Here is a 25774-nt window from a genome sequence, read left to right on the forward strand (position 1 = left end):
TAGACATGAGCTTTGATGTCTAGAAGAGAATTTGAGATTACACGAAAACCTCGACGTTATCCATAAATAATGCCTCGCAGAATCCCGACAGCAGAGCAAAAGATGTGGATGATGATAAAGTTTCACCTTGGAAAATTTTACATGCGACCATACTGGAAACAGTAGTAAGCCGGGTAGTTCTCATAGTTAGTTCAACCGCTAAAGGGGTTTTGCTCTCACCAGTAGTCATGAACCTACACATCTCAGCTCGGAAAAAGTGAGACCCTCAAAAGTACCACGCAGTAAATATCTGGCTCTAGATCTTGGCATGCTAGTAGATTCATCTTGACATCTTTGTATTTTTGTATATTCCGTGTCTTTTCTGGTCTTGAAGCCTCGAACTGGGCAAAGTCAAGGTAATATCGAAATATCGGTCGAGAGCGGTCAGGGGAGACTACAACAACCTTTGAAAAGCCAGGTCGCGCAGCAGTCGTCTCTGGACAGACTCTAAACAATACCCCAATTCAGCAGCACCCGCTCGCTTTGTCGTAGGCGAGAGAAGAAAAAAAAAGGCAATGTCAAGATGTAACTGCTGGTACTGCTTATAGAAACAGACTGATTATTCGGGATATGTACCGCCACTACCAGACACCATAGTCCGCGGCGACTCGTTCTAGTTGGTGATAGCCCCATGGAGGCTGTACTGATGATGCCCAGGCGTTAGTTTTGGGGCCATCAGGGGGATGACTGGAGGCCACGGTGAAAATATCTGAGTTGAGAGCGGGTTGGAAGGTGTGCATCCACATAAACGGGGGAATTTTTTTTTTTTTTTTTTCCATTCTATACCTAGGCGTCCTGGATGTGCAATGACCCACGTCGAATCTGATCATATCCCCTGGTTGTGCACCAGATAATCGCGGCATTGCCACAACAATACAATGTTTCACGCAATGCTTCGCCAGCGCGGTGTGGCCCCAGATTTCTTTGACGGAGCACCAACACACTTCCGCCGTGGGGCACTTTGGTGGGACAGACCTGGCTGTATCCAGGGGATATGGGAGACGATGCTGGAGAACCCCCCGACCCGAAGAAGTCGATTTTGTGATTTAATTGGTATTTCTTGCAAAGCAGCAACTACGGCCCGTTCCTGGAAACAGAATCTTTCATGGTACCTAGGATAAACATCTGTGAACCGGCGCCAAGCCAGTTCGAGAAGCGCGATGCCTTTCTACGGCCCTCATGTTCTTCGTCTGGGCCTTTGGTTGCCTTGGTAGATTGCGTGCCATGTGTGCAAGACTCATCGCGTTTCTAGCACTGGATCATTCATTCTTTTTTTTCGAGATAGAATAGTATCTAGTGAAAACTATCCATAATGGTGCCCAGAGTGGCTTCATCGTACAAGGAAAAAAAAGACACGGCTTTGGCTCGCCGCAAAAACTTCAAGACACACGCACGTTTCATGCCCCCTCATACAATGGAATTAAGCCCAGACCTTCTTGAATTTCTCGTCAAACTCCGCTTGCAGGAGCCTAAACGCCTTGAGGATATTTCTCAAATTCCCCTCGTCCTGCCTCTGCCAGGCAGGCACATCATCCCGACCAATGCCCGTCTCGGCATCCGAGTCGTGAGCGCTGGTTTCGTCCCGGCCATTCGAGGTAACATCATAGCCACCAGTAGCTTCGGTCTCCTCCTCTTCCGCATCATCATCCCATGATTCAGCAACCTTCTTCCTCTTGGTTGTCTTCTTGTTCGTGACCTCACCCAATGGCATCGGCATACTGGCTTCTTGAACACGGTCACCTTCGCCAACCTCCTGATCTTCGGCCACCCTGTCAAACACGTCCTGTACATTCGACATGTCTGGGTAGCCCGCCTTCGGGTTGAGAAAATTGTCCAGACTTGTGACAATTGTAGCCAAAATCAGAGAGAAATCTTTGAGGCGAAACCAAACATCGCCTGATTTGATGCCGTTGCCTGTGACGAGTGCTTTAAGATCACCATGCTTGAAAAAGTCATACAGATAAGCATTCCAGGGCACCCCGTCTGTGTCATCAGGATAAATCCTGATATAAGGGACTGCTGATTCCTCAAGAAATACGCCCTCGCGTACAGTCCGACAAAGTTCCCGGATGGAATGAAACGAGTCGGTAAAGCCGGACAATGCTGCAAATGGGGACCGGATCTCCGGAGCTTTTTTTGTTTGATACGCATTGCTACCACTGCCTTGCCCTCCAACGGTATACTTGGAGAACGGTAGCTTATTGTCGGGGTTATCAGCTAGATTCTGGCAAATATATGTCTGCACATAGTTTTTGAAGATGGCCAGTGTCTCGCTGTTGTGCTCACGCAGCAGGTTCAGGGCCATGGGCGGCAGGTCAGGGAGAATAACTATAGAAGACGACTTCTTAACCCTCTCGAGCCACTCCTGATCACCAATCCGAGTGACAGGCTGGCGACAAAACAGATGACACAGTACGAGCAGTAGCTCAAGTACCACCGCGCTTGGGTTCTTGTCTACTTCCGCGCAAAGCTTGTGGAAGTATCCGCCCTTTAGTAGTGAATGGAAGGCAAAGGTCGCATTCTCGGTGAAATAGAGATGACTGACCAGACCGGCAAAGTTGAGTGGGACACCGGAATCCGAAAGAAGGTGCTGCTTTCGTAGATATTCAATGGAGAAACGAATGTGATGCTTTACTGCAAGCTCTCCAGAGGGGCCGCCCAGGTAAAGCAAGTTCTGGGAAAGAAGAGACTGTGCCGCCTTGATTGAGAACCGATTGTTCTGGGTATGACTGCAAAGTGACAGAGTGCTTAGAACAATCGTAGTAGATACCGGAAACTGCCCTCGAAGCTCTGGAAGCCGCGAAGACATGATCTCGAAGGACCTTTGGGTAGGGATGTTGAAGACGACATTGCCAAGCAGATCAAAGCCCCGACGGCCTGCTCGGCCGGATGCCTGACGGAAGTTCAAGGCAGAAAGAAACACAGAGTCCTCTGAGAACACGACGGTTTTGCAAGGAACGTTGATTCCCAACGCAAGTGTGCCAGTGGCAATGACCACGGTCAGGAAACCGCGACGGCAAAGCATTTCAACGCTGAGAAAGGGAGAGACGTCAGTATCAAGTATACACAGCATGATTCGGGTGCCGCAGAGGAAAACTCACACTTGGCGATACTTTCTGTTCATACCGGAGTGGTGTACGCCGACTCCCCGTCGCAGCGCTTCAACGAAGATCGGGTCCAAGTTGGCCCATTTGAGTGAGCGGATAAGCTCCTCAAGTTCCTCGGACTGGCATGCTCTCGAGTCGGCAAAGGAGAATCTGGCAAGCGGCGCGTGTGGATTGAAATACCTCCACTTGCTGACGTCCCTTTGGCCCTCCTCACGCACGAGATCCAGCTTGGACATGCCTTCTTCCAGACTAGTGTTATCCTGCTTTCGCCCCTTTTTGGTCTCTTTGCTCTTTTCCTGTTCCTTGCTCCATTTCCCGTAGTCGATTATGGTCTTTTGCCACTCTTTGCTTGTCTTCTTCCACTCCGATTCATGGCGCTTTAGCTCTGCAATGACACAGCTCATAATGCTCTCGCACTTCATGCGGTCGTAGTTGAAGATTATTGCCGGTAGACCTTGCCGCTGGTGGAGGTCTAAAAGCAGTTGGAAGTGTTCTGCAGACGCTTTCTTTGCTTTGCTTTTGATAGGGGTCTCCGTATTTCCGCTGTCGCAAAATCGAAGATCGTCCCGAACTGCCTCGAAAGGAGATTCTGGGTCCATCATCCAAGGCAATAGACATGCTTTGAGATCTGCTTCCCAGTCAAGTATATCGGCTTTTTTAACAATTGCGGGCAGAGCTTTCGAAGGGTCTAGCTTGTCTGCAACTGGGAAACCCACGGTCTGGTGCTTTCTCATGCTGAGCCAGAGCTTCAAGCAATCTCGGGCCTCCAAGCTGATATCTTCCAGCGTTCCTCGGTTTCGATCGACAATGCTCCCGATGGGGTGCACGAAAAAGAATGGACTCTTTCCTTGCTCGTCTAGCCCATGGACTACGTCTTTTGCCTGATCGCGGGGCGGGAAACCATCAAACTTGCTTTGACACTTGTCTGACGGTCTGTAGATATATTTGCGCAGATCCGAGTACCGCGCATTGTGCACCACTAGCTCCAGATCATGTCCTTTGGATCTCTGGGACTCGCTCAGCCATGCAAAAAACTCCTGCGGGTTTCCGACTGTGGCTGAGAGGGCGATGATAGGGCAAGGGGCCAACAAGAGCAGTTGTTCCCAGACAACACCCTCTTGTGCCTGTCCTATGCAGTGAACCTCGTCGAAGATGATGCGCTTGATTCTATGGGCCCATGAATTTGCCTTTTCTGCATTGGGAGGTGAGAGCAGCATTATCTGCAAAATATGTGGCACCGTCACAAGAATCTGGCATCCTGTTGGATTGTTGACACGGTAATCTCGGGTGTGGATAGCCCACACACTTCGGCTCCCTCGATGCTGGAAGTTTTTCTTGAAGCGGCCCTGTACTTCGGCCGCAATTTGGTTGACGAGAGCCTTTGTGGGTGCAACGTACACTAGAACGGCGTCGTCACTTGACTGCATCACCTTCTTCATGGCGTAGAACGAGATGAAAGTTTTTCCCGCAGAGGTTGGGGCAATGACACAGAGACTCTTTTTGGCGTCGATGGCATCCAGAACCTTGCGCTGCCAAGCATCTGGCTTGAAGGATACACGAGAGTCAGGGGCGGGATTAAAGCCGCGCTCCATGTCCGGCCCATAAAGCTCAAGCTGGTGCTCAATAGAAGTGGCCCCATGATACAGGCCTTGAAATCGAGTTCGCTCCGTCAAGGCTTGGAGCGCAATGGCTAGCTCCTTGAGCTCCCTAGCAGTTTCCACAGCCATGCGTTTGATCTTCAGCTCAATCACTCTTTTCCAGAACACCTCCACGATCGCAGCCAAATCCTTGCCCTTCCCTGTCTTCACTTTGTTCTCGAAGATAGCTACTAATAGCTTGCAGATATACAGCGAGATTTCGACACTGACAGGGTCTTTTCCAAAAGTGATTCCCGACTCGAAATCCTTGGCTGCATCCAGCTGAATATTGAGATCACCTAACTTTTGTAGCTTTTTCTTCTTGGTTGCCCATAATCTCTCCGCTGTCCCTGGTGCTCCTGACTTGGAAGTGGGGGCTGTAGCTGCACTTAACTCGCTTAGCTGCTCCTTCCGGGCTGGCACGGGAGTAGAAGAGCCAGACTTGCTCGTCAGTAATATGATCTCCGGCATACCAGTAGTGAGGCTGTCAGCGTATGTCTTCGTGGCCGCCATGAAGCGCTGATCACGCTTCAAAGCCCACTTGTCCAGGAGCTTGGGCTTCTGCTTCACAGATAGTGTCTTTTTGGAGTTGTGCCAATGTGTTGCCTCTTGGAAGATTTTAGATGCAACTGGTCGCTCAGCAGTCAGATTCACGTCAATCTTGACGTCCTCAAAGTACTTGTCAAAGGCCGGGTGTGCGAATTTCAGGACTGGTCGCATAACAATAGGCTCTCTGGGAGCCCTCTCTTCATCCAATATGGAAGAATTGGACGATTCCTGTGTTTGCGAAAGCAAGTGCCCAAGTGCTGGCGAGCAATCCAAGCCTGAAAGCCCCTTGATCTTTTTCGAGAGCCCCATCACAATGTAGGACGTCTCCTGACCCAGTGAGATGCCGTGGGTCTTGCCAATAACGGAATAAAATAGCATTCCGTCAAGCATATCGAAAGCATCCCACTCAAACTTTGGAAGAAAAGGCTTCTCGCCAGATGCGGCCAATTTCTTCATGAGGTTGTTGGAGATGCTTACAAGCCTCGTCAAGAAGTCAGAAGCTTGTGATTCAGTGGGTTTCTGCCGGTTACTGGCTCTTTCGACGAGCTTACGATCAATGAGAAGACCCATGTGAATTAGAAAGCACGCGATAAGAAGCTGATCAGAGTTTTGCTGAGCCAATTCAGAAAGAGCAGCAACGAGGAGAGCTTGCCGCGCAGTCAAAGCAGTGCCGTCATCCAAATAGGCCCAGTCATCGGTCTTCAGGATAAGCTGGTAGGCCATCTCTCCTGCATTTCTCATATCGGATTCGACTCCTATCTCTTCGTCAGGAAATAGTTCATCAGTGAAAGAAATGGTGTCGTTGTATGCCGGCGTGAAAACGGTGGCTGCCACCTACAAAAGTGACATAAGTCAGCATTTTGCACTTGATATGACTGCAATCATGGTATATCATACTTTGGCATTGCTAATCTCAGTATCATCAGTAAGGGCGATGCTGTAGCCTCGGAGATTAAGATGATGGATGAGATACAGGCACAGGGTGATGTTCTGAAATGCCTTGGGCCCAGACGCTGTCAGATGCTGGCGACCATCGGAGCAGAGAAAAAATAGTATTGGACTTCTCTTGAGGTGGTTGGTGAAGTTCTGGTCATTCAAGCTATCAAAGACATAGGAGCAACGAGGACGCCTGGCACCAAGGCTGCGGTTTAGATGCTCAATCAAGATCCTGCGCGTCAATAAGTACTTGATATGATGCTCTTCGGGGGTTGTTGGAGGTATGCAGAGCCTCTCGTGGCTCTCTAACCAAATGACCTGGAAGTGACAGTGACGCTGGTCCAGTTCATTCAGGAATTTCTCGACTGCATAGACGGCGTGAAGAAGTTGGAAGCCTTCTGATAAGCGACAGTCAGGACTAGTGCCTTGATTGGGGCGGAAGCTGGCTGAACAGGGAAGATTAAGCGTATTGACAAACCCTGATAGTTGACTTGTGCCTGCAAAAGGCAGTGTGCCATGAGGGCCTCGCCATGGATGGCGAAAAGTTCTTTTCCGGCAAAGTCTCCAACGAGATCAACTCGTAAGCCTGACCGCTCTGTATACCAATCTCTCAAAGCTTTGGTCGAGTCCATCTTTGCGTGGTTGTCTAGCTATGGCTGGGCTTCATCTGTCTCTCAGGAAGAATTTTGAGTGGGAGTGCAGGACGGAAAGTCCGTTTGCTACGAGAACAGAGTAAAAGGTGAGGGGGATCAATTGCTGATAAGCAGCGGGGTCGAAGCATGCACCTATCCGCCGTCAATATATGACAGAGAGTTGATCTGATTTGCAGATCATTTATTGTTGGTCGCCTTGGAAGGTATGACAAAATGAGGGGGTGTACGAAAGCAGAAAGCGAGAAGTGAACTGGTTCCTGGGGTAAGCAAGGTACCACAGGGAAATTACCGTAGAATTGTCGCTGTCTTCCTCAATTCTAAAGTTCACCTACGCCACTTGATCCCTCGTTCTTTTTCCAACTGAAGACGGGCGTGAAGACGGACTTTCCGCCGAAGTATACGATATTCCCCTTCCTCCCCACCTGGCAAACGCTGTCCCTTTTTCAGTGCACCCATCTTACGTTTGTGCAGTGAATGCGATTCGAGCATTTCTTTCTCTCTTTGTTCAATGGCACTGCATACAAGTAGAAGATGTTAGTCAGGTTGCCCAGAGAGATAAAGGTGTTGGTGGATGGGGTGTGAGGTCATGAGAGCGGGGAGGGTCAGCTATGGGCCAGATATGGGTATTATCGTGATATATATATATATGTTCGAAACAGTGCCTCCAAAGCAGCTCAGCTAACCTGAAATATTTATCGGATTCCTCGCGCGTCATTCCAGGGTGCTGAATTCGGAACTGATTGCGTGAAGGGTATGGGTGGCGTGGATGGCGTTGAGGTTGTGGAGGGTGTGGAGGATGGGAGGGATGTGTACGCCATATCAGAGAGCTAAATTGTCCCAAGCCAAGATGTATCAGTCCTGAAGCTTCCATACTATACAGGAGGGTAATGTCTGGCAAACTTACTCTGAATCCTTTGTTAATTCACGTTGCCGTTGAAACCAGTCTTCAAATGCTGTCGGCCGCATCTTCTCGATTTCCAAGCTGGAGAGCCCATTAGTTACATCGTCGATTCTATCTATCTTGCCCTGTTGGTGTTGTTGGACCTTTGACAGTTCTGACAGGCGCAGGGGCTCCTCCGAGCTTTTCTGATTTGCCTGTGCACGAACTTCAAGACCTTGTTGGGAAGCCATTTTTAAAATTTAAATGTCTATAGCGAGAAGAAAGAAGACGAAGAAAAAGGCGGACGTGGTCCACCATCAACTCTACAGCGAAACCTGTGGCACTTTTATACATGATTTTAACGCACATGACAACAGCAAGTCGGAGAAGATTGAGGGCTAGGCAGCTCAAAGAGGTTGCAAAAGAGGCCTCCAAAAAAGGATGGTGGTGTAGGTTCGAAATTCATTGATATGCGTCTGCATGCCATCAATTAGTCGCATGCAGTACATACCTTACGTACGAGATATGCTGTAAGGACGTATCTAGCTTGCTAGGCAAGGTCAATATCTCATCACTAATTATGATTTACTCATTCTTTGATACCCGCTGCTGACCCTCTTACTTCTTGACCTCGAGTACATGATTGCTTCTATGTTGCTATTCTTTCTTTTTCGATGTAGAGATCTCTTGTATTTTTTTCACAATTTTTACAGTAAGTGTTTAGCGATAAGGTCAAAACCAAAAGCGATAACGGTAGTGAAAGAATTGCACAAGAGGCGAAGACTCGATTCACGTGTTGGTTGGTAAGTTACTTGATATGAATTCAGAATAAGGTTTGCCGGTGTTGGAGAAACATGAAAGGGCGCTCGTGGTTGTGGCGGTTCGACGACTGCGCTAAGCTGCTGTACTCATCAAATAGTGGAACATATCACGTGCAATCAATGTCAGAATTCGGCTTAGCTCAGCCTCGTTCATGCATCAACAATCGCGAATGGCCCGGCGCGAGTCGCCCGCGGTTGTGGTTCTACACAGATACATCGCCGGAGCTTATCGTTTAGCTGCTCGTGGTGTATCATCAGAGCCCTCAGAACTGCAGATTTTTTGCAAGTCGATATTTCCTTTTTATCCCTTTTTTTGCTCCCAAAGTCAATCCCGGGTCATTTCGGTCGCTAATTGTTAGCTGCTAGGCCTTTGGTGAGTTGCGCTCCCTGCGATTTCCTGTTTTGGGTGCTCTCGGTGCAATAACTTTTTGCGCCGGCCTTTATCTGTTTCGAACTAAGGTGCCGCTGTTGTCTCATGCCTTCAGGCAGACGAAAGTACTCCAGTTTTCGCATGAGGGCTATCAAATCAATCCCCGCTATATCGTGAGACAAGAGGCTAACAGGCAGGCAATTGATCCCAGATTACATCATACCTCTCCGCATACGAGCATTCCGAACTCTCTCCTTACTACAATCGTAGCCACCAATACGCAGACCATCATGGCCGATGTCGAGAAGAAGGAAGAGCCCGTGGCGACTGAGCAGCACGAGAATGACACGGGTGCCGGCGACGATGGCGACGACGAGGTACACAAGCAATTTCCCTGCCCTTGAAAAAAAATAAAAAGAAAAAAGAGAGAGAGAGAGAGAGAGACAAAGACAAGACAGAAGACACAAAGCAGAAAAAGAAGAAAAGAAAAGGAAATAAGTTGAAAATATTCGCACAAACGGGCAGGGCTGATGCATTTTGCACGCAGCAGGAGATCTCGGCGATGAAGAAGAGGGTGGCCGAGATGGAAGAGGAGGCCGCCAAGCTTAGGGAAATGCAAGCGAGTCTCGACTCGCAAAGCCAAGAGCTCAACACCGAGAGCAGGGATGACGTCGACAGCCGCAGCATCTTTGTCGGCAACGTCGACTACTCGGCCTCCCCAGAGGAGATCCAGGCGCACTTCCAGAGCTGCGGCTCCATCAACCGGGTCACCATCCTCCTCGACAAGTTCACGGGCCAACCCAAGGGGTGAGTTGTTCCCACATGTGCTTCTAGACGCTTGGCCGGAACTTCTCTCCAGAGGTATTGACACTCTTGTGCCATGCAGATTTGCCTATGTCGAGTTCACGGAGCCTTCCCTTGTAGCGCAGGCACTGGTTCTTAACGAGAGCGTCTTCAAGGGCCGTAACATCAAGGTAAGTGGAAGCTCTGCTATCCAGCATTGATGCCACCTGACTGGCTTACGAAACACGTAACTGATCTCGCCCTGATAGGTTTCTCCAAAGCGAACAAACTACCCAGGAATGAGCCGAGGCCGTGGGAGGGGTCGCGGGCGTGGTGGCTTTGGACGCGGCGGCTTCCCTCCCAGGGGAGGCTACCGGGGCGGCTACCGTGGACGCGGGCGAGGCTTCACGCCTTATTAGGCGCGCTCACCCCGGTGGTTTCGCTGATATCCCCTACTTCTACTGCGCAGTCCTTTGAATGCGGACGCGAAAGTTCACCACGGGCAGTTGCAAAGATGACCCTTTTTATGGGCTGATATTTATCTGATTTTTAGTTTTCTATTCTCGCATTCTACGGTGCGGTCTGGGCAGCCTGGCCGCACCACTGTTCTCGACAAGGGTCGATCTCTATTGCAGTGTATGATAGAGCAGAATGTCACGTGAAGAGGAGGAGGAATCCATGAAACCCTCGGCGATCTGTTTGTCCTATTGAGATGTACGCGTGAACACACAACAGTTGGTTACCTGACTATGAAGACCATATCGTTTCTGATGATTATTCGACTACGGTTGTACGGACAACAGAGCTGACAAAATGCGTTGTGGTATCTCGCAACTGAACCAGCCGCCTGCCGAATTTCCTATGTGGCAGCTCCCATACGGCCACCGGAGCAGCTCACCGAGCCCCACCTAGGGCGTGGGTGGGAGCATGATCTTGGGGTGTTTTTTTTTTTGGCTCCAATGTTGGGACTTACCCCTGTAAACTGATATTCCGGTACGTGACATTGCGCATTAGTATTATGCAATAGTTGCCAGTTGCGCGATCATACTAGATGCTCCACAACTGAGTGTATGGATCGGGGCCCGGCCGAAAGAGAAGCACCAACATCCAGTCCACATACTTCCCCCATATTTGCCATCCGATGTCGTGCCGTCTGAGGAATTAGAGGCACTCCAATATGGGCATCATAATTTGCCCGTGCCTGCTTTCAACCTTTTCCCTCATAGTTGCAGGCGCTCGACAGAAGTCTTTAGAGTGCTAGGACCTTACCGCTAAGGCAACTCCTCGGCATCGTCACAATTTTGGACCCAACTACCCATCCACACTGGGTTCCGCCCAAGCCATTCCCCCTCAAGTTCCAGTCTCCAAATTGGGGCAGCCTGCCAAACTATATCATCTTCATGCCGCTGCTGTTCCCGGACTCTCCGTCCCAGATCGAGGGGCCGTACTTCAGCATGCATGGCCGCGCAACCGTGGGGTAATATCGTGACGGACCCCAAAACCAAGACAAGACGGGCTACGAGCCCCGGTGCATGCAGAGGATCTAGGAACGGCACGGGACGGGCCCCGCGGCGCCCGAGATTTGGCGCCAGATCAAGGCGCCCTAGCTTGACATGATATATCGCGGCTGGATGAGCAGTTTCGGCAGGCTGAAGGGGGCGACGATATGTGGCACAGCCGAAGTGGTAAGATCTTGTTCCTACCATGCGGGAGTTCTCAGGGATCGGGGAACAACTTCCTCGCACAACGGCAAAGTCTGGATGCTGGTGCTCGTTGGCGACCAGACGGCACACAAGAAGTGTGTCTTTTCCTAGGGCAGCTTCCTCACCTCCCACGAGCCACTGCTAGAGCAAGCTGCCTGTCCTTGCGATATTCAAGCTGGGCTGCAATACGACGACACAGGTCTCGTCGGCAAGGCCATCTCACTGGGGAACGAGAAGTGGACATGTGTATCGGCTGTACGAGTCTCTGGAGGTATACGATTGCCGGAACGGGAGAGACCAGTATGAAATACGCAATTTTGCTGCTGAATTGGAGCATTAGGCTTCGGTAGACGGTCACGAGGAAAAAGATTTTGAGGTGATTGATTAGTATTTTCGGTTTCTTACCGTCTGATAAAGATCCTAGAGAGCATATGCAAGAGAAACTGAATCTGCAGAGCATAAAGAATGGGGGAATTCAGAAGCACACTTAGGAGTAGAAAATTTCATGAAGATAACACGAATTATCGTTTTTATAACCGATCTTATAAAGAGGGTAGGAACACGCAAGCTCTGTATAAATGAGGAAGTAATTAGTGCTTATACCCCTTTGTTTCAATAAATTATCTCAACCAGTGACAAAATTGAATCACCTTTGCTAACGAAAGGAAGCTTAAAGTGCCGCTGCTCACCGTAAAACTCATCTGTTTAGAACTGGGTGGCATGGAACCGAATGTCCTAGATTCACCATGGCGTAGTGGTAAGTTTCTGTTGGCGCAGTTATATGTCAAAAATCCATGAGGTCATGCTGAAGTGAGTCTAGAAACTCCGTACCAAGAACCAAACAACTCCCGCCGCGGTACTTGATCTGATTGGTAGAGATATACATCTGGTACGCTAGAATATGTTATGCATAACTTACTTGCCATCAACTACTATTACTATGGGCGTGAAAATGACCAATGGTAGTTGAGTCTCGTGCATAATGGCTGCATTTCTGTAGTGAAACCCGAGTCTCATTCAACTCCAAATTTTAAGGTTGCGAGCTTTACTATCCTGACGACAGGTTCATGGTTTTCGTAGACAGAACAGTACAAACATCATAGATATCGTAACCATCAAGCCGTAAGGACCTCAACCTGACCTTTAAACCTTTCCCAGCTAGCAGGCAGAGAGGTCCCCACCGCCCACCACCTTACCAACTACTCTCAAACACCCTTCCCCGCTGCCGAAGCATAACAACACCCGGCATCCCCGATCAGCCCTAATGAAGCACGACGCCGTCCTCGCCGTGCTGGTGGGCACCTACACCATGATAAACCAGACGAACCCAGACTCTGTGCGCACGTGGGGCCGCGCGCCGCACGGTCACATCACGTACACGGCGCACGGCTTCATGTCTGCCGTCATGGCCTCGACGGACCCGGAGCACCGGCCGCCGGGCATCACCAACTCGGCCGAGCAGCAGGCGGATCCCAGCCTGCTATCCGACTTTGCCACCATCGCCAAACACACAATGTCGTACGCCGCGCCGTACGTCGTCGGCGAGGGGAGCACTGCCGCCAGCGGCGTGCTGGTTCATGGCCCCCTCGCCGTCAACACGCTGCCGAGCTTCGAGGGTCGGATGTGGACGAGGTGGTATACGTTTTATGAGGGGACGGATGTTCTGTTTTTAAGGCTTAATGAGACTAGTGAGGTGGGCGTGTGGTGGAGGAGGATTAGTTGAAGTGGGCTTGTTGATTGGCTGTGGGTTTGCGGGTTAACGATTTCGTTGGTTACCTGTTTATCCAGAGCCCAAAGAGGCTCCTATTTTGGGGTAGTGGATAAGGTCAGTCCCTAATGACGTTGCTTAATGTAAGCATTGGTCAGTGGCTGTGCGTAACTAGTCTTAGCCTTGGTATATATATTATATATCTTTAACGTATTGACATCGAATACGCATATTACTCTGAAGTCCAGGTATGCTGTATTACCGTTGAGCCCTGCGCAGCCGGGAAAGACAAGCGCAAAGAAAGATGCCGACTCGCTTCATAAAGGGAAAGATAGGGAAATGCAAATAATAGCTATGCATGCGCAAGCAGACACAGAATATATTGGAAGCCGCAGAAATTATGACTGTTGCTTTCACAGGGAGATTGTCGCGCCCCTAAGGCTCAGGGAACAATTTATGTCCTGCATGCGAGGCTTTAAAATAGGAGTATCGAAGCCAAGCCTGCCCATCGTATAAGTAAGAAGCCGTCAGTGGTATAGAAAAAAATCATAGCGATGGTTCTGAACAGTAATTTCAGCAGCACCATAATCTCCCTAAAGAGGTAACCATAATCATCAGGGATTATAACGACTTATCGGTGCACAGGCTTCTCGATCACAGCCGACAAGTTTGAAAATGCCAAGTTATCATATACGTAAAGGGCGCTCTACTGTGACGTAAACTCTTGGCATGGCCTGCAGCCTGCTGCAAGCAGTTGACGCCAATTATGATGAGTCCTGTGCATATTTGCGCGTGAGAGCAGTTTTAAACCTGCCGCAGTCCTTGCTCATTTCCTAGTCTTGCCCGTCAATTTGGGGAATTGGGCATCAATATCCTTCCTGAATAGGAGAAACCTTCCGCAATCTGTTGTGCATGATCCTAGCCTCATCAATCCGGTTTTCACGGAGCATGAAACTGTGCGATTCGGGCACACACCTGGGAGGTGAGTATCGAGTGGATACCACTTCAAAAAAGCATAAAAGAATCCAGCCAGGCACGTTCATACTCGGAATGACTGGTGCCGAAGCAGATCGAAGCAGATGCCGTTGATGAAAGGAAAAAAAAAAAAAAAAAACAACTACTCATCAGACTTTGTTGGTAGTTCCCAGTTCCCAAAAGCGAAGCCGCCCATTGGCGTATGAGTTATCTCGCATTGAAGGCCAGAAACAAAAAATAGCTCCATGTCAATGTAAAGATAGATGAGCATTCGTGTGCAGTGCTTCTCCTAAATCGGGAGGAACAAGAGGTCTCGATCAGCCTGCCAGCCGCGAACCAAATATAGTTCCAATTCAAGTGAATGAGAAGTGAGCCAGTTGGACTTGTAAAAACCCGTTTTCCACCATTCTTTTTGTAGTATCAAACGTTCGAGTGAAGGTTTGCATGGTCTGTATCGAAGCAAGTAACTTGTTGTCGAAGCCAGTAGTTAACATAGCAACAACCAGAACGGCGAGGAAAACCTGCATATCAAAGTGCCAGGTCTTCCAGTCAGAGGTAACTCGACGGAATCTATCCCCAAACTCCACCCAAAACTGTTTCATCTTGTGGTGTTGACTATAAATCCGGGAAATCGACATCCCGGGTAAAGCTGTTAGGGTAAGTTGTTCAAGCCTATTAACAAGGACAGGGCTTTTGACCAAATCCCAGCTACATTAAGTCGCGAATAGGAGCATCAAGCACCTCATTGTCAAAATGCACTTGGGCCGAATGTTTGCTCCAAGAATCCGTTTGATCAACCGTTAAAATCTCTCTTTACCAGAACTATGGTAACAGACTCCACAACGAACGAGGACGAGATCCGGGGAGATTTGGACTAGATCGACGGGCAGCAAGCCAGTACCGGGTTAGGGTTGGGCAAGGTAGGCGAGAGCAACTGGTAGATGGAAGAGGTCGGCTCCGACAGACCACCCGGACGTCTTCCAAACAAAGTTGTAGCTGAGGTGTGCCATATAAATAGCAATAAACTTAAACCAAAAGAGGAAAATGTGACTCGGTCTTCTAGCTCGTCATCAGTGGCTTGATGATTTGCCAGCCAATATGGTCGATCAGTGTTTGTTAAAACGGCATCGTTTATTCCATTCGAGTTGTTGAAGCTTTTCAAGACCTCTCGTCATCTCCAGATATCGCCAAGGCCATGACAAGGTGAAACTGAGAAAGCTGCAAACAAATCGAGGATGCCTTTCCCTCACCATAATCTTACCCGCCCGCACTAAAGCGAGGCCAATGTCGTTGCATGCGCGTCAGCACTGGGAGTACCGGAAATACGTACCATATACAGTATGTTGAGTATGCTCGGGAAGCTAGCAGTAAAAATAGATCTCGGTAGAAATTGGCACGGAACGTCGGCGTGCAAGAATAACAATTTGCTCCACATCATGGAAAACTGCACTCAATCACGCAAGAGGCCGTAGTGGAAAAAATCCCCCCAGGCGGAGACCTTATCGACCAGTCTACCACCCAGAGGTCAAAACACCGTGCCGCAGTGCCGTGCGCACTGAATTCTGACTTTGAAGACTCCGCCACGCCACCGACATCAATTGGCTGCGGTCTGGTTTTGGACTGCCTCTGGTCAGAAAATCCGGGAACTGAAATACAGTACGTCCTGTACATACCCGCAGCGACTGCAACTGTGCTGTATGTACAAGTAAAGGTTCAGTTCAGTTCAGTTCAGTTCAGTTCAGTTCAGTCCAGTAAGTAATGTGGTCTGTGCTTGCGTCGCCGCTCAAGTGCTTTCTCACCAAGGATCAACCGCCTCCCTGGACCCTCCCCACTTCAACTCCAGCTGCTCCTGTCACTTTGGCAGCCACTCGATTCTATCTATAACCAACCTTCCACCCCAGATACATCATAACATTACTCCCTCACCCGGCTGGTCCCGAACTCCTCCACGTACGGCGACAATTGGCGAACTTCCGAAGCGATTCATCTTCTAGCCGACGACCTGCACACGAACACGTCAATTTCAGCGCCGAAAAAGGCGGGAAAAAAAAAAGGAAGGCCAAGACCCCGGTCGAATCCCAACTGAAGAAAGCGGGGGAGCGAACCTGAAAGAGCAAGACACAGCCTCCAAAGGCGAAGCTGCTGTCATCTGCTTGCTTGCTTGCTTGCTTGCACCCACATTCGCCGCCCGCAGCAGTCCCGCCGACGCGTCACCACCTTGCTCCGCATCATTGATTTTGCACCCGACGCCGCCATAGACTTCGACGGAGGTCCACGAAGTCCGGCCGTCTCGTTAGTGTCTACAATACGTCACTGACCAAACACCACAAAAGTGTCACCACCGGAGCCATCCTCCCCCGCACGTCGCGAAGATGAGCAACTTACGGATAGACTCAGGCTTGCCGGCGTAAGTGCTCCTCGCAACAGGACATCTCCGCAAATCTCTGCAGACGCTGGTCAAGGTGGATTCTGGATATTCTGTTTGCTGTTGTTTCAGCCGCTAATTGTAGTTTGTCCGACACAGCCAACCAAATTTACGAGTTACAAGTAATGCCAACCTGACGCTTCTTACCCATGTCTGATATGCAATCCAAGTACGCTGTCTAACATGATTGCTTCTAGTTATCGCCGCCGATGGGCTGTATAAACGAGATGTGTTCAGTATGTTGCTCGAATCCTGACCACCTCCCCGAGCGTCTCTAACATCATACGCAGGGTTCCCGGATCCATTCGCCGTGGCTACCATCAACGGCGAGCAGACCAAGACTACTTCAGTGTCAAAGAGGACGCTCAACCCTTATTGGAATGAAAGTTTCGATTTGTGAGTTTGCTCCGCCGTCACCCAAGCCCCTCGGATCATCCTCAAAACTGACTCCTCTTGGCGCATAGTCGAGTGAACGAGGACAGCATATTGGCGGTGCAAGTATTCGATCAGAAGAAATTCAAGAAGAAGGATCAAGGATTCCTTGGTGTCATCAACATCCGCATCGGAGACATAATTGAATTAGCTGCCGATGCCGACGGTACTACATGCTCTTATCTGCTACTAATTTGGTGTGAACAGACAAACTAACGCTTTTGGCAACTATGTAGATCAGATGCTCACACGAGACTTGAAGAAGTCGACCGATAACTTGGTGGTGCACGGCAAGCTGATTGTAAACCTGTCGACCAACTTATCAACCCCAACACGGGGTCAGCAGCAACTCGCTATACCGCATCGACCAGCGGTCGGAACTCCTCAACCGTCTTCAGCATCCTCACTGGCGGCAGGGCCTGTCGACAACAGGCCGAACTCGGCAATGGGTGGATCCAACGGTTCTATGCATTCACCACAACCCGCAAATCGTCCTGTCAGCATGAATGCTACACCCACAGGGCCCCAGAATGGCGCCTCCCCACAGAATCGGAATAGTAGTGCTATGAGCCCGTTCGAGGATGCGCAAGGTCGTCTGCCAGCTGGGTGGGAGAGAAGGGAGGATAATTTGGGAAGAACGTATTATGTGGATCACAACACTCGTACAACGAGCTGGAATAGGCCTACCGCGGCTGGCGGTGCTGCGGAATCACGGAACGCTCAGGAAGCCGCCACTCAGGTCGAACGACAGCGCCACCAGAATCGCACACTACCCGAGGATCGCACGGGTGCGAACTCGCCGACTTTGCAGCAGCAGCAACAACAGCAGCAGCAGCAGCAGCAGGCCGCTGCACAGGCAGCCAACAACCAGACCATGATGCATACGGGTGCTACGAGTCCCGGCACTGGGGAGTTGCCGCCTGGCTGGGAACAGAGGTTTACCCCCGAGGGCCGACCTTACTTTGTCGACCATAACACCAGGACCACAACCTGGGTTGACCCTCGCCGGCAGCAGTACATTAGGATGTACGGTGGCCAGAACAATGCCAATGGTACCATTCAGCAACAGCCCGTCTCACAACTGGGTCCATTGCCGAGCGGATGGGAAATGCGGTTGACCAACACGGCCAGGGTCTATTTCGTGGACCATAACACCAAGACCACGACTTGGGATGACCCCAGGTTACCGTCATCTCTGGATCAGAATGTCCCGCAGTACAAGCGTGACTTCAGAAGGAAGCTTATTTACTTCCGCTCGCAACCTGCCATGCGAATACTCCAGGGCCAGTGTCACATCAAGGTGCGGCGGTCTCACATTTTCGAGGACTCTTTTGCGGAGATATCTCGCCAGTCGGCAACAGACCTGAAGAAGAGGTTGATGATCAAGTTCGATGGCGAAGATGGTTTGGACTATGGTGGTCTCTCGAGAGAGTTCTTTTTCTTGCTATCACACGAGATGTTCAATCCTTTCTACTGCCTCTTCGAGTACTCAGCACACGACAACTACACCCTCCAGATCAACCCCCACTCCGGCATAAACCCAGAGCATCTCAACTATTTCAAGTTTATTGGGCGTGTCGTTGGGTTGGCTATCTTCCACCGACGATTCCTGGACGCCTTCTTCATTGGCGCTCTTTACAAGATGGTTCTGGGCAAGTCGGTGACATTGGCTGACATGGAAGGTGTCGATGCTGATTTCCACCGATCTCTGCAATGGATGTTGGACAATGACATTTCTGGTGGCATCTTGGAACAAACCTTTTCGACCGAGGATGAGCGGTTTGGCGTCATAACGGTCGAAGACTTGATCCCGAACGGGAGAAATATTGACGTCACAAACGAGAATAAGAAAGAGTACGTGGACCTGATGGTCAAGTGGAGGATCGAAAAGCGCATTGCGGAGCAGTTTGAGGCGTTCAAGACGGGTTTCCATGAGCTGATCCCTCAGGATCTGATCAACGTTTTCGACGAGCGCGAACTCGAACTGTTGATTGGCGGAATCGCGGAAATCGACGTGGACGACTGGAAGAAGCACACGGACTACCGAGGATACACGGAGCAGGACGAGGTCATCCAGTTCTTCTGGCAGACAGTACGATCATGGGATGGGGAGCAGAAGTCACGTCTTCTGCAATTCACTACTGGTACATCCCGTATCCCAGTGAACGGTTTTAAGGATTTGCAGGGAAGTGATGGACCGCGTCGCTTCACGATCGAAAAGGCTGGCGAAATCAACAACCTGCCAAAGGCACACACGTGGTAAGTTGGGATCGGGTTTTTTTCGTGCATCTTGAATCCTTTCTCGTGATGCACAATACTAACAATTTCGGCGTTAGCTTCAACCGCTTGGACCTTCCTCCATACAAGTCATTGGAGATGCTCCAGCAAAAGATGACTATTGCTGTTGAGGAGACGATGGGTTTCGGCCAGGAGTAGTAATAGTCGTAACCGATACTTTACTTGTCTTCTTGTATGTGTATAGAAGCCAGGAGCGCAAGACAGGATGGGAATGGAGGAATGTTACACAGGTCTTTTTTTTTCTTTCTTTCTTTCTTTTCCCTCTTATCCGAAACATATTTATCCGAACAGCGCCTTGGGACTGTCGGTTTATTGGACAGCACTCGTTGAATTTCCTTAGTGAAGAATCAGCTTACATTTAATAAAGATTCAAGTGTGACTGTTTACAGGCATGTTGGAGTTCTCATGTTTGATGAAAATCATACGGAGTGAAGCAACGGTGGAGCGTGTCGATGTGGGAGCGAGACTGGTCTTTGATATCTCCTTGCTTACTTCCCTTCGCCATTAAACTTTCACGTTGACCAAAAAGCATGTATTTTTTGTCACATATACATACAGCCAATACAAAGAAGAGTTGGTGAAATAACCACATCTGCGTGTCTATGCCCGCTCCCCCGTCTCTTTCCATTCTAACCTGACAAAATAGGGGGCCATTCCAAATTTCCGGCCCCAGCGACTGCTTCCAACTGCACATTTGTGCGCGTATCCCGTTTTCAGGAAACCCCCAAAAAAATAACCTCCCAACACACCACAACAAGACCACCCTCCAACATCTACTTCCTGTACCACATCCTGGTGATCTTGGTGTTGCGCATCTTGCGCTGCAGCTGGAAGATGCCGTACATGAGGGCCTCGGAGGTCGGGGGGCAACCGGGGACGTAGACGTCGACGGGGACGATCCTGTCGCAGCCGCGGACGACGCTGTAGCTGTAGTGGTAGTAGCCGCCGCCGTTGGCGCAGCTGCCCATGCTGATGACCCAGCGGGGCTCGGGCATCTGATCATAAACCTGACGGAGGGCAGGTGCCATTTTGTTGGTCAGGGTGCCGGCGACGATCATCACATCCGACTGACGCGGAGAGGCACGGAAGATGATTCCCAGCCGGTCCTGATCGTACCGCGGGGTCGAGAGGTGCATCATCTCCACGGCGCAGCAGGCGAGACCGAAGGTCATGGGCCAGAGCGAGGACTGGCGGCCCCAGTTGGCTATGATGTCGAGGGTGGTGCTGTTTGCGAGGGGTTCGAGTGAGGTTAGTGCGCTGCAGCAGAGTCACGCCTACGGTGGTAAATTGGTGCAGGCGCGGGAAGAAAGAAAAGCTATAGATGCGGGAGCCCCCAGGAGCAGTGGGTTTTGAGCCACGCCCCCAAGAGACTGAGAGCCCAACCATGGCCAGGTCCATCATCAAACGTACAGAGCATATTGAATGACACCCTTGGTGCCCTCCTGGCTAGGCAGCGGCACCTCCTTCCGCTCGGGCCTAGCGAGGCCGGTCGACGACTGGGCGGCAGGGACGGCGGCGGGTGACCTTGACGACGACGAGAGCGCGGCGACTGATCGGTACGGAATGAGAGACGCGGTCGGTTTTACTATCGAGTCAAAGGAGTTTTTCCCCCCCAAGAGTCAGCCATCCGGGCCTCCTGAAACGCAATCAATTGATCACGTAGACGCCGATTGGCAGCCGCCGAAAAGCAGAGACGGCAAGAGACGTACACCTCATGGCCATCGAGGCCGTGGTCCGCAATGAGCTAGCCATTTCGATGGTTTGTGCGATTGAATTGCTCGGAGGTTTTCCAAGCGGTAGAGTGGAGATTCTTCTGTCTGAAACTGGTGCTGGTTGGGGATAGGGCTCGAGGCAGTTGGTTTTTTTTTGTTTGCCGGTCGGTCGTCGGTAAGGGTGTTGGGTTTGTGTCGATGTCGCGCCCCTCACGGCACTTCTTTCTATTGGGATTGCAGTGCTTGTCAACTCGATGGCGACGACGTTTGGATATCCGAGCCTTTTTGCCTCCACGCTAATTACAAATAAATGATTGGCCGAGGCTGGGTTAAGTGGGTCATCAAGCTTGTTGTGTTCCGGCAAGCTTGGGGGAAATCTGGCTGAAGTTCTCCACAATTCCTTGCCAATCAAAGTCGATTTCTTGCTTTCGATGATGCGGAAACCACCGTTCAGGAGCATCGTATCGCCTCTCTTTTGAACCTTTTGGCCGCTTTCATCTCATATGTCAATCGACACAAACCTTGCGACTAGCCGTTCTGGAAAATAATATAATCCCATTTTATCGATGCTTTTCCAAGGATTTTAGGTTGGCATCGACATATCGAAATTGAGAGTCTTCATATATGGATCGCATTCCCATTCGATATGCCTCACAACCTGATTACATCATGTAGTAATCTTACAAGGCAGAATACGAAGCACGATTTGACAACAGAGCAGTCTTTCTTCAACAAGGCTCTGCAGGCCCAAAGTTTAATTACTTTGCAGTCTGGGAAGATTCTCAGTGTATCAGTATACACTCCAAAATACAGTCGTTCCGTAATAGTCCACGAGTCATCATCGTACAAGGACTTGTTAAAACTTACTTCAGGATGATAACACTAGCGTTCTGTTTGTCATGCCCTGAGTTTTCTTTAGCAGGATATAGCCATTCAACAGTCTGTGAAAAAGCCGGGTTCTTAGGACAACGCTCTAAAGGCTATTTTGTTTATTTAAATAACAGTCCCTATTTACAAAATGAAGTTGATTCTTGAAGAGGTCAAAGCGATGTTCTTAAGGCTCGGATCAACCATTGCACCAGCGCAACTTGAAAACAAAGAATCCTGCAGGCTTGTGATTCACGCTAGAGGCCGGCTGAAGCCAAAACACCAATAAAATGTTGTTTGTTATGGTCCAAGTCGTTACATTTCCTAGCGATTCTTCAATTGGCGGAATTCGTACCAAGCAGTTTGGTTTACCTAATCACCCCCAAATGCCAAAACGGTTTGGGGGTTTTGGTACTTAGATATATGGCCAGAACTTGGGATGTGTACAATTCAGTATGAGAGGCTTTACACTTGCGTGGGAGGTGGCCACTGACTCCTAGTTCGCACCGGTGATATATAAGCAATTCCTCAAGTCTATGGAGGTAATAAATACATCCCTGGAGGCTGTGTCTTGATATCAGCGGCTTGGGAAACATAGATGGAATTTATTCTGTTCTCCTATGGATGGAAAAGAGAGATAGTCTAACGCTCGAATGTGTATACTGCGGTGTCCTTCCCAAGTTAGCATACTGAACACGGCATTGAAGTCGTTTCCAAAGGCGACAAAAAAAAAAGAAAAAAAGAAATCGTCACTTCACGAACGATTATCTCCCATGGAGCTTTGCCTGTGTGCACTGACACAAAGTGCACCAAGAAAGGAAAGAAAATATATCTTGTCAAGAGAAAATTTGCAAACATAAACATCGTTCCTCATAAACAAACCTTCAACTGACCGACGTAATTTCATACATGCATCAAAAACGCCACCCTTGCGGCTGTCTTGACGACTTGGTTTCATATAATCTGCGAGATGTTATTGTAGGATTGTAAAAAAAAGCGAAATATATCATAGAACAAGAAAAGAAATCCACACCCTTCCATTATATCCAAGGGCCCTGAACGCATAGCATAGCGCAACATTTCCATACTCGTGACAATTTCATTTCCGGTTTTTTTTTCCTGTTTTGTTTTGTTTTCATGTGTGTAAAAACTGGGTATAAAAGAGAACTGAATCCGAGTCTGGACCGCGGGGGTTAGAAAGAGAAAAGAAAAAAAAAAAAAAAAAAAGAAAAAAAGCCATTCGTTCTCCGTTTCAGTCTCATGTCTCATCAACTACAAAAATGGACTAAAGTCAAAGAAAGGGAAGCGAAAGTATTGAAAGAAAGAGAAAGAAAAGAGAAGAACAAACCAACTCTTCTTCGTCCCCTTCACGCCCCCGATTCACGCATACCTCTGACCCCACCGCTTCCTCCACGAAGCGCCATAGATGAACACGACGGGTAGGAACAGCACAAAGAAGGAGATGAGACCGACGTAGATCATGAAGGCGTTAAAGTAGCCCAGGTTGATGACCCAGTTGGACGCGTCAAACGTCAGCAGGAAGGCGAAGATGAAGCGGAAGGAGGCGATGCTGACCAGCGCCGGGCCGGCCAGGTGCGGGTAGCACTCGAGCACGTAGACGGACGACGTGGAGCTGGTGCCGAGGAAGCCGTAGGCGATAAAGGCAAACGACGCCAGGAAAACGGGCCAGCCGTAGCGGTCCGGGTGGCTGCCGGCGAGGCCGAACAGCAGCGACCCGATGAGGGCGAGCGAGATGGGCAGGACCAGGTTGATGAGCTGGTTCTCGGGCGTGCGGCGGCCGGTGCGCTTCGCCATGAAGTTGGCCAGGTTGTCTCCCAGCGGGCCTTGCACCAGCGCCACCACGATGGCGCCGATCAGCACCGCCGTCAGCGAGAAGCCGATCCGGTCAAACGGCCAGCTGTACGGCTTGCTGATCAGCACCGGCGTCGCCGTGAGGCCCGCCGCAAACGTCACCGAGATGACGATGGAGTTGAGCATGGTGACGAAGAGAACCTGGGGGTAGAAAAAGGTCCGCATCGTGTCGAGGAAGGCCGTCACGCCGGCCTTCCAGTTGACGTTGACGGGAAAGGGGTTGATGTCATCCTTGTAGGACCGGGGCTTGTATTTGATGTGGGAGTCGTCGCGAGGGATTCCAGCTGAGAAGCAAGGAAATTGAGTCGATGATTAGCATTGTACCAAGAGCGTACTCAGAGGGGGGCTTGATGTTGGCAACAGAAACAAAACAAAGAGACAAAAGAAAAAAAAAAAAAAAAGAAAAAAAGAAAAAAAAGACTCACCCATCTCTGCACGAGTGCGTTCCCAGCGCGTCTCGGGCAGGAAGAAAAAGATTCCAACGAGGAAAAAGCTAGCGGCGCCCGCGGTTATGTAGTAAACATAATGCCAAGACAGCTCGGTGATGATGGTCGGGGTGGAAAAGCCGATGCCGATGATGATGACGCCCTGCGCAGCAAATGCGGCCGAGATCCACGTGTTGCGCTGGTGCACGTGGACCATGTCCTGGATGATGAAGGGGATCAGAGACTCGACGGTGCCCGCACCGACGGCCTGGACGCAACGGGCAGCCAGGTGCGACTCGAACGACCTGCTGCCGCCGGCCCAGGCGGCGCCCGCGATGGCGATGAGGCTGGTGGCGAGCAGGACGGGCCGGCGGCCGCAGGCGATGGCCATGGGGACCAGGAACAGGTTGGACAGGCCGATGATGAGCAGCGGGGCAGACGCCAGCATGTAGATTGCAAAGACCGAGGGCCCGCTGCCAAGGTGGTCGAGCAGCTTGAGCGGGTTGGAGCCCTCGGGGAACCCGCCGGTGTTGATCAGGTCCCTCAGGCTCTTGCCGGGATCCGGGAAGAGGCCTGAGTACTCGAGCGCGAACACGGGCAGCACCGCGCCGAGGATGATCTCGGCAGATGCCGCCAGGGCGCCGAAGAAGGAGAGGAAGAAGATGGCCAGGACCTTGCGCACCATTGGCAGGTTGATAGGGTCCCGAGGGTCGTTGGTCGGGGCCGGAACCAGGATCAGCGACCCGTCGCGGTAGATCTGGAACTCGTCCGTGTCGAAATTGCCATTGCCGTTATTGTTGCCGTTGTTGTTGCTGTCGGGTTCTTCATCGTCGGCTCTGCACCCCTGAGCGAAATCAAACACGTCGTCATGGCGCGGCGGCCGTGGTGGTGGTGGTGGCGGCGGGGGCGGCGGCGTCATGTTGGTCGAGGTCACGTCACTCTCTCGCTTGAAGTGGCCAAGAATGGGACCCTTTTCCTCGAGACTGGCAGGACGGTACAGTTGGCCAATATGCTCCTCGGCGTGGGTATCAAAAGCCGTCTCCAACTGGGCAGCAAAGCCTTCCATCTTCCAGCCCAGCTCTCTGGTGCTGCTGCTGGGAGAAGTGCGCTGGGTCCATGCGGCTATACCCACCTCTTTAGAGCTGCTGTTGGGGGAACTAATGTTGAAAGAGCCTCGTTGGGCCCTTGTAGAGTTGTCCATCTCCTTGGAGCTGCTGTTGGGGGAACCACGCTCACGCTGGATCCACGTCGGGACTGAGGAACTAATAATGTTGCGGCTGTACATGATAACAACTCATAGCCCGTATGGCTAGCTCAAGTTGGGAAAAAAATATTTTTTTTCTTGGTGCGAGAAAGGAACAAAAAGGCAAGATCGACAGAGACTTTGAACCAGCACAGGACGAGACCAGTTGAATATCAAATGGCAGCAAACCCTATCGTTAAGGGGTTTGCCGTCAGGGTGTGCCTTGCGCTGTCCATATCTCTTTGACGCAATGGACAGACCGGGTCAAGCTGTGGCAGCTCGGAACTCTTTCAACAACGCATCCGCGTGGTGGGGGGCAGGCAAGACAGTGAGATAGTG

General features: G+C 50.5%; 6 protein-coding genes across 6 annotated transcripts; 3 read left to right on the forward strand and 3 right to left on the reverse strand.

The window, feature by feature from the left end:
- Positions 1-1459: 1459 nt before the first annotated feature.
- Positions 1460-6900, reverse strand: PpBr36_01890 (uncharacterized protein; the record flags this gene model as incomplete). Its single annotated transcript, XM_029889074.1, has 4 exons — positions 1460-3071; positions 3141-6166; positions 6230-6666; positions 6747-6900. 4 exons carry the CDS (start codon positions 6898-6900, stop codon positions 1460-1462), a joined length of 5229 nt encoding a protein of 1742 aa, XP_029752519.1.
- Positions 6901-7632: 732 nt separating this feature from the next.
- PpBr36_01891 (uncharacterized protein) lies at positions 7633-8052 on the reverse strand (the record flags this gene model as incomplete). Its single annotated transcript, XM_029889075.1, has 2 exons — positions 7633-7657; positions 7826-8052. The coding sequence occupies 2 exons, from the start codon at positions 8050-8052 to the stop codon at positions 7633-7635; spliced, it is 252 nt and encodes an 83-aa protein (XP_029752520.1).
- A 1230-nt stretch (positions 8053-9282) lies between these two features.
- On the forward strand, positions 9283-10194 carry PpBr36_01892 (uncharacterized protein; the record flags this gene model as incomplete). The annotated part of the gene is made up of 4 exons (XM_029889076.1): positions 9283-9369; positions 9492-9799; positions 9879-9966; positions 10045-10194. The coding sequence occupies 4 exons, from the start codon at positions 9283-9285 to the stop codon at positions 10192-10194; spliced, it is 633 nt and encodes a 210-aa protein (XP_029752517.1).
- Positions 10195-12742: 2548 nt separating this feature from the next.
- Positions 12743-13201, forward strand: PpBr36_01893 (uncharacterized protein; the record flags this gene model as incomplete). The annotated part of the gene is made up of 1 exon (XM_029889077.1): positions 12743-13201. The coding sequence occupies one exon, from the start codon at positions 12743-12745 to the stop codon at positions 13199-13201; it is 459 nt and encodes a 152-aa protein (XP_029752518.1).
- Positions 13202-16533: 3332 nt separating this feature from the next.
- On the forward strand, positions 16534-19454 carry PpBr36_01894 (uncharacterized protein; the record flags this gene model as incomplete). Its single annotated transcript, XM_029889078.1, has 7 exons — positions 16534-16568; positions 16686-16708; positions 16784-16822; positions 16877-16982; positions 17051-17184; positions 17255-19277; positions 19355-19454. 7 exons carry the CDS (start codon positions 16534-16536, stop codon positions 19452-19454), a joined length of 2460 nt encoding a protein of 819 aa, XP_029752515.1.
- A 635-nt stretch (positions 19455-20089) lies between these two features.
- On the reverse strand, positions 20090-25477 carry PpBr36_01895 (uncharacterized protein; the record flags this gene model as incomplete). The annotated part of the gene is made up of 4 exons (XM_029889079.1): positions 20090-20540; positions 20727-20901; positions 23293-24051; positions 24193-25477. 4 exons carry the CDS (start codon positions 25475-25477, stop codon positions 20090-20092), a joined length of 2670 nt encoding a protein of 889 aa, XP_029752516.1.
- Between the last annotated feature and the right edge of the window lie 297 nt (positions 25478-25774).

This window comes from Pyricularia pennisetigena, chromosome 2 (genome assembly GCF_004337985.1).
Source record: "Pyricularia pennisetigena strain Br36 chromosome 2, whole genome shotgun sequence".
NCBI lineage: Eukaryota > Fungi > Ascomycota > Sordariomycetes > Magnaporthales > Pyriculariaceae > Pyricularia > Pyricularia pennisetigena.